Source organism: Pituophis catenifer, unplaced genomic scaffold (assembly GCF_029215685.1).
Source record: "Pituophis catenifer annectens isolate HBS135680 unplaced genomic scaffold, rPitCat1.0.hap2 SCAF_1, whole genome shotgun sequence".
Lineage (NCBI taxonomy): Eukaryota > Metazoa > Chordata > Lepidosauria > Squamata > Colubridae > Pituophis > Pituophis catenifer.
The window spans coordinates 275186426-275200317 of NW_027256881.1; the positions used below are offsets into that span (position 1 = coordinate 275186426).

General features: G+C 35.5%; 1 protein-coding gene across 2 annotated transcripts in view; it reads right to left on the bottom strand.

The window, feature by feature from the left end:
* PHF21A (PHD finger protein 21A) overlaps nt 1-13892 on the bottom strand; it is a 179779-nt gene that overhangs the window by 114634 nt on the left and 51253 nt on the right. Inside the window, exons 2-4 of one of the 2 annotated variants that reach the window (XM_070931232.1) lie at nt 12469-12671; nt 8266-8307; nt 7235-7390 (exon numbers count right to left, since the gene is read on the bottom strand). In XM_070931232.1, coding sequence (XP_070787333.1) covers nt 7235-7288 — 54 coding nt within the window. In that variant the 5' untranslated portion in view covers nt 7289-7390; nt 8266-8307; nt 12469-12671. The remainder of the gene's footprint in view (nt 1-7234; nt 7391-8265; nt 8308-12468; nt 12672-13892) is intronic. The other variant, XM_070931233.1, reaches the window with a different exon arrangement.

The window sequence follows — 13892 nt, forward strand, 5'->3', positions numbered from 1 at the left end:
TGTCAGCTATGAGGCCTTCTATAGAGAGGTATGTGCCTTTCCAAATCATGTCCAATACATTTATTTTACCACAGGTGGATTCCAATCAACATGTATCTGTAGAAACATGTCAGCAACAATCAAGAGAAATAGGGGGCACTGGAGCTAAACTTCAAGTATTGTTGCAAACAGTCTGAATACTTATGCCAATGTGGTATTTCAGTTTTTTTCTTTTTAATAAATTTATAGACATTTCTAAAATTCTGTTTTCACTTTGTCATTATGGGATACTGAGTGTAGATTAATGAGAGAAAAAATGAATTTCAACAATTGTAGAATCAGGCAACAGCATAACAAAATTGACAAAAATGAAGGGTGTCTGAATACTTTCTGAATGCACTGTATAATCAAATCTTGGCTATAATCAAATTTTAAGAGCTGGAACAATTTTCTAAAAGTAATCCAAGCCATATTTGATCATCTATAACCGTGATGGCGAACCTATGGCATGCGTGCCACAGGTGGCACGCATAGCCATATCAGTGGCACGCCAGGTAAGCTCTGGCACGCATGCACACGCCGGCCAGCTGATTTTCAGGCCTTCTGGGCCCACCAGAAGTAGTGAAACAGGCTGTTTCCTGCCTCCAGAGGGCCGGGGGTGGGGGTGGGGGCGTTTTTCTTTCTTATCTGGCTCCAGATCCTCTCTATGCATCTGCGGAGGGCGAAAATAGCATTTCCCACTCCCTCGGAGGCCCTCTGGAGGCCTGAAAAGGCCCATTTCCCAACTCCCGTGGGACAGGAAGTGATGTTTTTTACTGTTCCCAGCCTTCAGAGACTCCTAGAGAGGCTCTGGAGGCTGGGGACAGCAAAAAAACATCACTTCCTGTCCCACCAGGAGTTGGGAAATGGGCCCTTTCAGGCCTCCGGAGAGCCTCCGAGGGAGTGGGAAAGGCTGTTTTCGCCCTCCGCAGATGCATAGAGAGGATCTGAAGCCAGGTAAGAAAGAAAAATAGGCCTACCGGGCCATCGCGTGCCAGAAGCTGGGGGGAGGGGGGAGGGGGTGTTGCGCGTGCATGCGTAGGGCAGGGCACATAGAATTATGGATTTGGGCACGTGCGTGCACGGACCTCCCCCGTCCCCCCTCTCCTGGCACGCGATGGCAAAAAGGTTAGCCATCCCTGATCTATCAAATCTTTTTCATCCTATGTACAGTTTTTCTGATATGCATGTCCCCTTTAAGGCAATCCAGTTTCTAAAGCATTTTCTGGATGCTGATTGGGCATTGTAGTTTTTTACTCAAAAGCCTAACAATTAAAGCTTGAGATATTTTTTGTAGAGAGCTCTGTATAAAGTGTATTGCAGAAGTTTATTCTGCCCAGATTCCATGTACTGGGCAGACTACAAAATGGCATACTGAGCATAGCTGATTCAATTTAATGAATTTCTTACTGTCAAATCCAGCTTTTTTGTGGATACAGTGTAACAGCTCTTATTCAGTCTTTCCATTAAATAAGATACTGATATACAGAGATACAGATTTACTCACTCACTTGAAATCAGAGCTAGATATTATTTAGCATAATGATAGCATATCATCCCAAATCAGTGGATGACCTGAAAGATTGCACAATGTTCTTAGATATTACGGGAGATAAAATACAGGCCTACGTTACATGTCAAAATAATGTCAAAATACAGAGTAATAGTCCCCTAGCACCACCTTGTGGAAACAATGATCCCAGGTTCAAATGTAACTATTAAAGGAATTCCCCAATTCCCAGAAGCCACATATTAAGAGGTACATTAAACCTTTTCCAAGTTGATGGCAACATTTAGCATTAGGTGGCATGCCAAGGGTAAGAGTGAAAGAGTAAAGTGGACAGGATCAGAACAAAGTCAAACAAACCACAAGTTAAAGATTTCTGGATAAACAAACATTCTTCAACTGGCAATTGCCTAACCTGTATTTCAGAAAGATCTGGAAGAAAGGTATCACTATCTTAGCAGACAGCATACTTTTGCCATCCCTGCCTAACAAATTCAAGTTGTCTGAACTAGTTACAAAGTTCTACAATACATCTTGTGTGCATGTGTTTATTAAAATATACATCTCTTTTGCCATTATTTTAAAAGTAAGTGGATACATTTAAACCTATTTTTGAACTTTATATATAATCATAAATGTCAAGTACATGCAATCTGGGATATTTTTTTAACTTTTTTTAATTCCTAATTCTTCCAAAAGAGCCTATTTAAACTAATGATAAAACACTGGACTAGAAGTGGAGGGAATTGAGTTCTAGTCTTGCCTTAGAATAGAATATCTCTCAGTTCTCAGAAGGCAATGGCAAACCATTTATAAAAATGTTGCTTAGGAAACTGACCATAAAGTCACCAGGTGCCATCTACCTGAAGGGATACATACAGAGATGAAAAAAGCACCTTTTTTTAAATAGGTTGTTTCCTACTACTCTGCCATAAAATTTAAAGTGTTATTTGCCAATGAATTTTGGTAGCATGTGTAGAATGAGGTTCTGGGGTATAGCTAGTTCATCTTCAAAATAACTGATATATCAATCTCAATTTTCTAAACTGAAAAGTTTGAAAAAAATAACAGGATTGTACTCTCCCTCACTTTTCTCATTATAGGTCCGCTAATAAGAAAACTGTAACAGTTATAACAAGTCAGTTGGAAATAACCCAGATAATCAGTTGTATCTAAAATATCTGGAGTTAAAACGCCAATGGCTATTTTAAAAGGCAGATAACTTAGAAATACTGTATTTTTCGCACTATAAAACACACTTTTCCCCTCCAAAAAAGTGGGTGGAAATGTCTGTGCATCTTATAGAGCAAATATTGAGGGGAGGGGAGGGGGAGGGAGATCACCACCGCCACGGCCTGTCACTGCTGCTGCTGTTTGCCGCCGCCGGGGAATGCCAAGCAGCTGATTGGCGGTCAGATTGGCCTCTCAGAATACCACAATCAGCTGTTCTAGGTGGCAGGGATCACCTATCGCCGCCATCAATCGCCACCCCCAATCGCCATTTGACGGCAGCAATCAGCGGTGGCAATTGACGGCGAATGGTGATCCTTGCTGCCTAGAACAGCTGATCGGCAATATTCCAGGAGGCCAATCCAACCGCCAATCAGCTGATCGGCAGCAAAGTCTCCAGTGTTCCCCAGTAGCAGCAGTAGCTCAGCTCAGTTAACCGGTAGTGGGAGCAACAGAGCGGAGCCCTGACGAGTCACATGCTGGGGCTGCAATAACGTGCTAAAGCTAACCAGGCTGTTCACTGTTTGCTTCAAGGACGCTAGCCAGATGAATATCAAATGGATGCTGGGAGGCAGAGGAAGATTTTTTTTTGTTTCCCTCCCCCAAAGCTAGGTGTGTCTTATGTTCAGGAGCATCTTATAGTGCAAAAAAAACAATACGCAAAAGTTATTAATCTATTGGAAACTAACACAAAACTAAAGGAGTTCTATCCCTCTTGCGGGAACTTCCTGAATTTGCAAGCTATTTATTCACTGGCATTTAAGTATTAGCCCAGGGGCAACTTCTGTTCACTTTGGTTACCAGCAGAAGCTGGAATCCCTTTAGTGGATATTAGCACTTCACGAAGAATTCAAATGAACGAAGCTGAAATAGAAATTCCTTAAAGTTCACCCACTTAAATCTTGATAATAGAGACCAGAGTGTCTTCAATGTCTTTCAATTCAAAGCCAAATTACTGTACCTTTTAGAGAAAACAAATGTTAAAATCATAATATTATGTTCTTACAGCTTTGTAAGGAAGACAATAAGACAAAAAAGGCATGCATGTCAGTTGCAGTAACTTGCAGTATTTGTACACATGCTGCTTTCAAGGTTAGAGTGTAAATTTTATAAACCATTTCAGAACGTTTTAAGATTCAAATTTTGTAATTCAGTTTCATGAATTATATTTCTGTTTTTAATGTCGCATGGATTGTAAGTAAGAACCGGGTGTTCAACTCAGCTTCAATAACAATAATTTATGAGTTGAAAATAAGGAAATAGTTTAGTAACATACATGGTTTCAGAAAGTTGAGAAAAAGGTAAAGAACTCAGCTGGCTGAGAAAAAAACTGGTGGAGTATTAAAAAATGTTAAAAGAGCACACAAAACTAAATTTATTTTTGTTTTATTTCTATGTTTTTTCTGCCTCTGTCTCTTAAGACTTTTAATTAATATCAGTTGTAAATTTCATATGTATGTGTATGTGAAGTATATATGTTATGGAAGACCAATGAATACTTCTTTGAGTCCCAGAAAATTGTGGACAATAAATAACAGAAATAGAAACAGACAAACAGTAATCATAGTGCTGAATTTAGAAATGTGCCAAAATTTACCAAGAAACTAGTATTTTTTAGCCTGATCTCCTGAAATTAGAAGAGTTTCTAATAAGTTTTTGTAAGTATGGCCACCAGTCAATGTACCCATCTCCTTCAATTCTTCTCTTGTTCTTAGTTCCCCTTGGTTGTTTAGCAATTCTTTATAGGTTTTCATTTTGGTGGTATCCATGGCGTTTGGGTAGATCTGAGCTTCCATGGTCGATAACCATTCCGGAATTTTATTGTAGTGTGTTTTTTTAATGCCCTGCCATGTCTGATATAATGTTTGTCTAAGAATATGCCTCTGGAAGTATCCATGTCATTTATCGGTGCCCTCCCATAGAAATGCATGCCATCCTCGTTGTAGATCGAATCCTTCTAAATTTAGTAATCTTTTATTTTTAAGTTCCATCCATTCCTTAATCCAAATCAGTGCTGATGCTTTATAGTATGTTTCCCAGTCCGGTAGTGCTAGCCCTCCTCTTTCTCTTGTATCTAGTAGGTGTTTTATTTTAATTTTCTTTCTTCCCTTGCCAGATGTAGTCTGCTATTAATTTATGAAATCCTGAAAGAAATTCTTCCCCGGTTTTATTGGGATCACTTGAAATAAGTATAGAATTCTAGGTAGGACATTCATCTTAACTGAAGCGATCTTTCCCAAAAGAGAGAGTTGGTAGTTTTTTCCAAATTTCTAAGTCTCTCTTAATTTGTCTTGTCAATTTGTCGTAATTATCTTCTCTAACTGATGAGCTTTTATTAGTGAGCCATATTCCTAGATATTTTACCTTCTTTGTCGTTTGTATACCTAATTCATCTTCTAGTTCCTTTTCTTGTTGATTGGTGAGATTTTTCGTTAATGCCTTTGTTTTTTGTTTGTTGATTTTGAGTCCGGCTACTCTTCCATATTTTTCTATTTTATCTAATAATTTAATGCCGGTTGTTATTGGCTGTTCTATGATAAATACAATATCATTGCCGAAAGCTTAGAGCTTGTATTCCTCCCTTTTAATTTTCAGGCCTTTTATTTCCTTATCTCTTCTAACTTCCTTTAAGAGTGTTTCCAAAGCTAATATGAATAACAGAGGAGACAGAGGGCACCCCTGTCTCACTCCTTTTGATATTGGAAATTGTTCTGTCATGTCGCCATTTATTGTTATTTTTGCCATTTGGGAGGAATAAATTTCCGATAAATTTCTAAATTATTTTTACTGGATTGTGGTCTGCCCATATATTTGTCATTATTTCTATTTCTTCTAGGTCTTTCCTGAGATCTGTTGTCATCCAGGCCATATCTATTCTAGACCAGGATAGATGTGGATTGGAATAGAACGTATACTGGTTTTTTTCTTTATTTATTTCCCTCCAAGCGTCCTGAAGACATAGTTCTTGCGTCGTCTCCTTAAAAGTATCTGGAAGGTCTTTTTCTTAGTTTTATTTTTCCTAGTACTCCAATAGTCTTTTTCCGTGTCCGAAATTGCATTGATATTCTCGTAATCCAAATCTTTTACTTTGTTGTGTATATTTTTGAAAAAGGCACATTGATTCTCATTTGGTGCATAAATCAAGAACAATAGTATTGTTTTTAATTGTTTGTATTTCAATCATTAGAACTCTCCCCTCATCATCTGCATATATCTGTTTTGTTTTTAAATGTTTCCTAATATAGACTGCGATGCCTCTTTTTTTTTGTTCTGCTAGTGAAGTGTAAAGGTTCCCTAATCTTGTATTTTCTAATATCTTTTGGTGTTGTTTTTTGATGTGAACTTCCTGTAAATTTATGATATCCATCTCCAATTTTTGTAATTTGGTAAATGAGGAGATGGGTACAGACATTGACTGGTGGCCATACTTACAAATAAAATCAAGGTATAAGAAAGATTCGGCTCAATTTGGATTCCAGAAAGGCCAATACGAACTAGATAAAATTTTACAAGGATCACAGGACAAATTGATAAAAAAAGTTTATAATTATTTATGACGGTATAAATTAGAAGAAGAGGTGGTCAAAGAAAACATGATAATTTGGGCAAAGAATTTTGGCTATATTGAATTGGACAAATGGGAAAAATTATGGACAATAAATTACAAATTAACAATGTCTGTACCCTATAAAGAAAATCTGCACAAAATGTTTTATACATCTCCCACCAGCCAGACTGGCAAGAATGTTCCCCAACACCTCCCCAACATGCTGGAAATGCAGACTACATAAAGGAACCTACTATCACATGTGGTGGACCTGCCCAAAGGCAAAACAATACTGGCAAATGATTAGAACAGAAATAGAAGAAGTTGCACAACAAAGAATAAAAATGAAGCCAGAAAACTTTCTACTAGGTATAATAAATGGACAATACGAAAAGGAAATAAAGTATTTAATCATTCATATAATAACAGCAGCACAAATAATTTTTGCACAAAATTGGAAGAGTAATGATATACTCTTAGAAGATAGAATAATTAGTAAAATCATGGAATGTGCAGAAATGGACAGACTCACAAAGGAATTACAAGAAAAAGAGAAACATGACTATTATTTAGTATGGGAGAAGTGGTACATTTGGTTGGAAGTTAGAAAAGGAAAAAAAGATTAGGAAGTGACTGGAACGACCTAATATAGGGATAGGAACACAAACTACTAACACAGGTTGACAGTGAACCACAAAGATAGATATAAGAGAATAGACCAAAACAAGGAGGAGTCAAAAGCACAAATAAGAGCATAGATTACAGTTGCGACAACTTTGATAACTTTTTGACAACTTTTTGTTTACCTGTTCTGTATGTTTTGTTGTTATTTGTTTTGTTTTGTTTGTATTTTAAATAAATAAAATTTATATAAAAAAAGAAGGGTTTCTAATAAGTTTTGCAAGTGAAACAAAGGGAAAAAAGTTATTTACCTGGTGAACCTGAATTTCTACTTTCAGAGCCTCCTGTAGAGTCTGCAACTCCATTCTCTGCCTTCTCCACTTTCTTGCTCTGTTGAGGTTACCAAATCCCGACACCTTCAGATGCTTTTTTTAATGAAAAGGAAAACTTTGCTCTTTACAGTAGTCCTATAAAAAGGTGTTTTAATAAAAGAAAAGGAAAAAACCATAAAGTTCTATTCATAGAACTAGTTATGAGATCAAGACACATAAGCATATAATCCAATTTTTTATCTCAAGACTTTCAACAACTTTGCAGCATAATTGCTTTACAAAACACAACAACTATGAGCCATACACTTATCTGATACTAAGTCCTAAATGTTTGATTTAACTTACTTCATAATAAATGGCCATAAAATTGAAAATGTATATTCCTAAAATCTTCTATGAAAACAAATGACAAATAAGAGAAGCAATTTAGAACTAAGGAGAAATTTCCTGACAGTTAGAACAATTAATCAGTGGAACAACTTGCCTCCAGAAGTTGTGAATACTCCAACACTGGAAGCTTTAAAGAAGATGTTGGATAACCATTTGTCTGAAGTGGTGTAGGGTTTCCTGCCTAGGCAGAGGGTTGGACTAGAAGACTTCCAAGGTCCCTTCCGACTCTGTTATTCTATTTCTAATACTAAATAAACTCTCAAGTTATTATTAAGCAATATAACTTTATATTAAATGAAAATAAGATAATATTGAGAAACTAAACAATTTCTTGCAATAATTTACAAAAAATCTGTAACATTTTATTTTCAGAGCCATTATAATAGCCATAAAATAACTATTAAAAACTACAATTAAATAATTCTGAATCTAGACCTTTTTTGCCACCTTTTACAGTGTGGTATACCAAATTTATACTGGTGCTTTAAGATCCCCTTCTGAGAACATTATGTTCTGTAATAAATATTTCACACAATATACTTTATTTAATTGATGTCAGCTAAAAAGTGTACATTCTGAATTCACTTGTGTAGAAACTGCAAAAAAGTAAAACAGCTTACCAATTTTGCTAAACAAGTATCCTCTTCAGCCCTCTAGTCCCCCTACAAGAGAGAGAGAGAGAGGAATTGATCCGTTAACAATATATCTAATACTAACTTTTGAATAAAAATACAATTAGGAGACAACTGTCAAAAATAGTGTTTATGAAATTATGACAATATATATTAAACAAAGAGAGGAAGGAAACATAGACTTGGAAGAAAGTGGGTGAAGTACCTTTGAGAACTTTGCTATATCAGAACAGGGATAAAATTCTTTTTCCAAATGGACAAATATTTTAAACAGAATATAATCCTTATTATTCCCTTTTGCCTGCTGAAAACACCTAAAAGCAAAGCCAAACTCCAAACCAGAATGAATTAATGAATTAAATATTTGTGGTAATGCTAAATGGGATTATTTAATTTGCTCAATAATTTTGAGAGATAAATTTACTGAAACATCCCTTAATATTTGTTAAGTAACCCAGATTTCTCCAGTTTATAACCAACTTTCTAATCAATAGTTCTTGGCTCTCAGAAATGGAATTCAGGTTATGATGATGTGCCATCAAATCAGTGCAATCACACTGATTTTCCCCAAGATCTGTCCTCAACCTGATCCTTCAGGTCATGCAATGGTGCATCCACTGTCTCTGCAATAAAATCCATCCACCTTGCCGCTGACTATCCTTTTTTTTCTTTTATTTCACCATTCAAAGCATTATAGACTTCACCAGATAACTACTACTTCTCATAATTTTTTTCAAAATTAGGATAATTTAAACCTAGTCATTTATGCCTCAAATAAGAACTCTGGGTTGATTAATTCTATGATATATGGTTTCTTGGCCACTCATGGTATTCTGAGGAGTGCTCTGATTTCAAAAATGTTAGTACACTTTCTTCCTTAGTTCTCCAAAGTCCATTCACAGGAAAACCACTGGCACAATTTTGATTTTTATGGGGATAGACACGACATATCTGAATATTTTCTAAGGCCTTTATTGCTATTTTACCAAATGCTATCTGTGGTGCATAGCTGATTTGTACATTGCTGATAAGATTCTAAAAGACCCTTGATAGATTCTAAAGACATGTTGTAACTTCAGAATTTTCACTTTCAATTCTAAACTTGTTACAGTACCTGTTGTCATTAGTTTTCTTAGTCTTCTTTTTCTTTAATAATGTTAGTCCCATTTTTATTGCCTTCTTTGATTTTCATTACTAGAGTTTCTGGATCATTTGCATTTTCAGCTACCATAGTAGTATCAATATCATGGTGACAGTTATTTATATTTTTCTCCATTTTTAAAACCATCCACATCTTCTTCCAACCCAGCTATCCTCTTCTATATATATCCATCATACTGGATGACTAGGTCCAGCCTTGTCTTACTACCTCTTGACCTGGAGACAACACATTTTGCTATGTTTAATCCAGACTGTGGCTTCTTGTCCGTAAATAGCTTTTGCATAAGGATAATGAGAGATTCTGGAATTCCCATTGTCCTAAGCATATTCTATAGCTTGATATGGTCAACAGTCAAAATGTTTCTATAATCACTGAAACACATATAGACTTCTTTTCAGTATTCTTTGACTTTCTCAATTATCCAGAATGCATCAGCAAACTTGGGTCTTGCTAGGGGCTATTTGCAGTTTGACCAAATACAACCCACTTGCTGTAATTTTAGCCAAGATCTAACAATTAATAAAGGTATTTAGTTTTTGTGAAGCTTACATTTAAATTCTGGGCCTATTTTGAAAAAAAAGATGAATAATAACCACTTAAATAGTTCTACGAATACTTCATTTTCTCTTTATTCCTTAACAATTCCTTGCAATTGAAGTTTGAAATTCTATACCACTATAACTCAGATTTTGAAAACACTAGTACAAATTTGAGACGTAACAAAACATCAAACCAGGAAATATTTGAAAAGCTAAATTTTTAATTGAAACTCATTAAAATGACATTATGCATACATCTAAAGATGGATTATAGCATCATTATTCAGTTCTATGCTAGAAGATTAAATTGTGCAAATTTGCTTGTCATATTTTCAAATTACAAAAATGTAAGAAAATTTTTGAATTAAGTTAGACTGAAAAACAAATTCAGCTCTTCCAAGAGTCATATAACTTCTTGCACAATTTATGATCTTATCCTGATTATTCCACACTCGCGCTAAATTATCTTAGTACACACAAAAAAGTAGAGTGAAATACTTTAATAACTTCATATATTATCTTTCCTATTAGTGGTTAAGGGGTTAGCTTAGCAGCCAGAGGACTGTGAGTTCTAGGTCTCTCGTAGGCATGAAAGCTAGCTGGGCGACTTTGAGCTCTCTCAGCTCAAACTATCTCTCAGGGTTGGTGCTGTGGAAAAAATAGGAGGGAGGCAGGATTATTAGGTATGTTCACTGCCTTGAATGTATATAAGGTATAAATATACATACCTATATATAGACACACCCACCCACAAAGAAGGATAAAAATCTAATAATGACAAACTTATAATAATGACCCTAGAAAAATCTAGATTAGAATTTGTGTTTGTGAGGATGTCTGTGGCAAACTTGGTGAGAAATTAAATAAAGGCATAGAAAAATCAAATGCTCCATTGTGATTTCTCAAAGATTTGACAGGGTCTTCTTCAGCCCTAGCTGAAGAAGACATACTACATACAGTAAGTTTATAAGAAGTATTGAATACTATTTGTCTTCTAAAACTAAAAAAAGGCTTTTCTTTTTATTATTGTTAGATCATACTTAACAAAAACATTACTCCTTTGATATGTGCAGAATCCAATACAATTTAATATAATTTAATTAAACGGCAACAAAATATTTCAGCGTTTTAAATGAATTTTAATTTTCATTCAACATAAAAAACACACATTCCTAAGTTAACTATCTTATAAACAAGCAATTTATTTTCAACAATGACTAAAACAGAAGTTCTTAAAAAATTAATTTTAATCTGAATGCCTGTAAAAAAAGTAATAATTATATTACTTTAAAATAAAGATAAATCATATTAAATATGTTTATATCCATACAACTATATAGCTCGTCAATGGATACTTTAAAAAGATACTTTTCATAAAGGTGGTAAATTTCTGATATCAGTTCAGATTATTAAAGTGAGTTCAGATTTTGCAGACTTTCCTATGGACTTTTAGTTGTATAAAAAGAATACTAACATATCAAGGAAATGGCAAAGCTAAAACTCTTCTGTTTGATATGTTAATATTCTGCAAATCGCAATACTGATTTCAGCCATAATTAGTAACGCAATCATATTTCTCTTACAGTAATGAGAAATATAACTCACATTTTCTATCAATAAAGAATTAAAGACATATGTTATATTCAACATAATAACAAAATAATAATACTTTCCGATCTTTATCACAATTTCATTCTACAGTAAAACAGACTAAACTTATTTTGTTGCAGTCTTCCCCAATGAAACAGTATATGTCCGATCAATCATTGTGAAATTTAATAATTAATAAATAAATGAAGAGTGAAGGGGTAAAATGGAAGCCTAAGTTTGGGTAGAAAAATGGTCAGGGGTTATGTACAGGTAATGCTCGATTTACAACAGTTCATTTATTGACAGTTCAAAGTTACTGAAAAAGTGACTTATGACCATTTTTCAGACTTACGACCATTGCAGCATCCCTATGCTCACTGATCAAAATTCAGACACTTGGCAACTGATTCATATTTATAACAGTTGCAGTGTCCTGGGGCATAGGATCACTTTTTGACTCTCAGACAAGCAAAGTCAATGGGGAAGCCAGATTCACTTAACAAATGTGTTACTAACTTAACAAATGCAGTAATTCACTTAATAAATGTGGCAAAAAAAGGTCATAAAATGGGGCAAAACTCACTTAACGAATGTCTCAGTAACAGAAATTTTGGGCTCAGTTGTGGTCGTAACTCAAGGACTACTGGTACTTTTCTTAAAATTAATTTAAAGCCTCCAGATTTAGATGAACTTCATCCTGGGATCTCAGAGAAATTTTCAAAAGAAAAAAGGAGGGGAAAGGAGGATCCAGAAAGCTTTAGACTAATTAGTCTGATATTAATGCTAGGAAGATTCTATCTAGACCATTTCATAAGCATGGATTCATCAAGAACAAATCTTAGATTAATTGTATCTTTTGAGTAATTTCCTTATCAGACGACAAGAGCAGATGTAACATACCTTGACATCAGCAAAGCATTCAGCCAAATTGCCAAGAATAAATAAAAAGGAACACTGTGGCAAGGTATGTCTAGTGGTTAAGTCATCAGGCTACAAATCAGGAAACTGTGAGTTCTAGTCCCCGTCTTAGGCATGAAAGCTGGATGGGTGACTTTGGGCCAGTCACTCCCTCTCAACACCACCTACCTCACAGGGCTGTTGTTCTGGGAAAAATAGGAGGAAGAAGGAATGTCAGAAATGTTTGCCATCTTCTTTATTTATAAAAGAATAAAGGCAAGATAAAAATACTTTAAAATATGTAATAAATGATTAAATCCATAACACATTTAATAAAGTATCCCACGAGATAATAATTAGCAAGCTAATTAAATGAGGCTGGATGGCATGACAATTAAGTGGTGCTGTATTTGACTCAAACACTGTACTTTGTCAGACCTCCCAGGTAAACCAGATAGGAAACATGACCAGAGGTAGTCCTCAACTTAAAAATGCAATTGGGACCGGATATGTGGTCCTAAGTCATTACCATAATAAATTGAGGCATCCACATGATCAAATTAGATGTCACATTTTTTTGCAACTATCATTAAGGTAATCACTATGTTCACTAAGCAAACACCATATTCTTAAGTGCAAATCCATTCTTAGGAAACTGGCAAAAAAACATTGCAAATTTTGACTACATGACCATAGGATGCTGCAACCAGTTGTAAAGGAGAGCTGGTTGGCAAGCATCTGAAATGGGGTCATGTGATTGGGGAGAGGTGTGGCCCATTTTACAATGGCTAGAAGTGTTTTTATGAGCTGTAAAGCATCTGGTTCCTGGTTCAGTCTTACTTTCAAACAGTTGTTAAAGTAACCTTGTAAGTCAAGGACTACTTGTACACAAGCTAATACTACTTTATTGTAAAACTATATTAACAGAATCTTCCAAGACTAAAAGTACAAACTTCCCACCATTACTTTTAATTGTCCGATCAATTAAAGTGGATCCTTTCTAATTTTCCTCCTCTTGCTATTAAGCCTTTGGAAGCTTCCCCTTCTCTTCTCTAATTGTTTCTTAGGAAGCACCCTCTCTCCCTTGTCCCCCAAGGTCAACCATCCATTCCATCACCCTCCCTCATTAGATCCATCAACCTCTTCCAAGTTCCCAGGGGGGAAAGGTTGTGAGCTGTGAGAACAAAATATAACTCTGTCACTCCCCTCTTCCCCCAGAAATTCCCACAGGAATCCCACCCAGGATATCCTGTAAATCATTTGCTCCAGTTGAGGGATAGCTATCCCTAAACTGGGAATCTGCCATGTCTTGTACATATATACCTGATGTACTGAGCTGATTCATTTTCCCATTTGGTATACTCAAAGTTCTCTCCATCCCATAAAATAACTTCTCCTGTTCAGCTTGGTCAGGGCTTGTCTCCTGC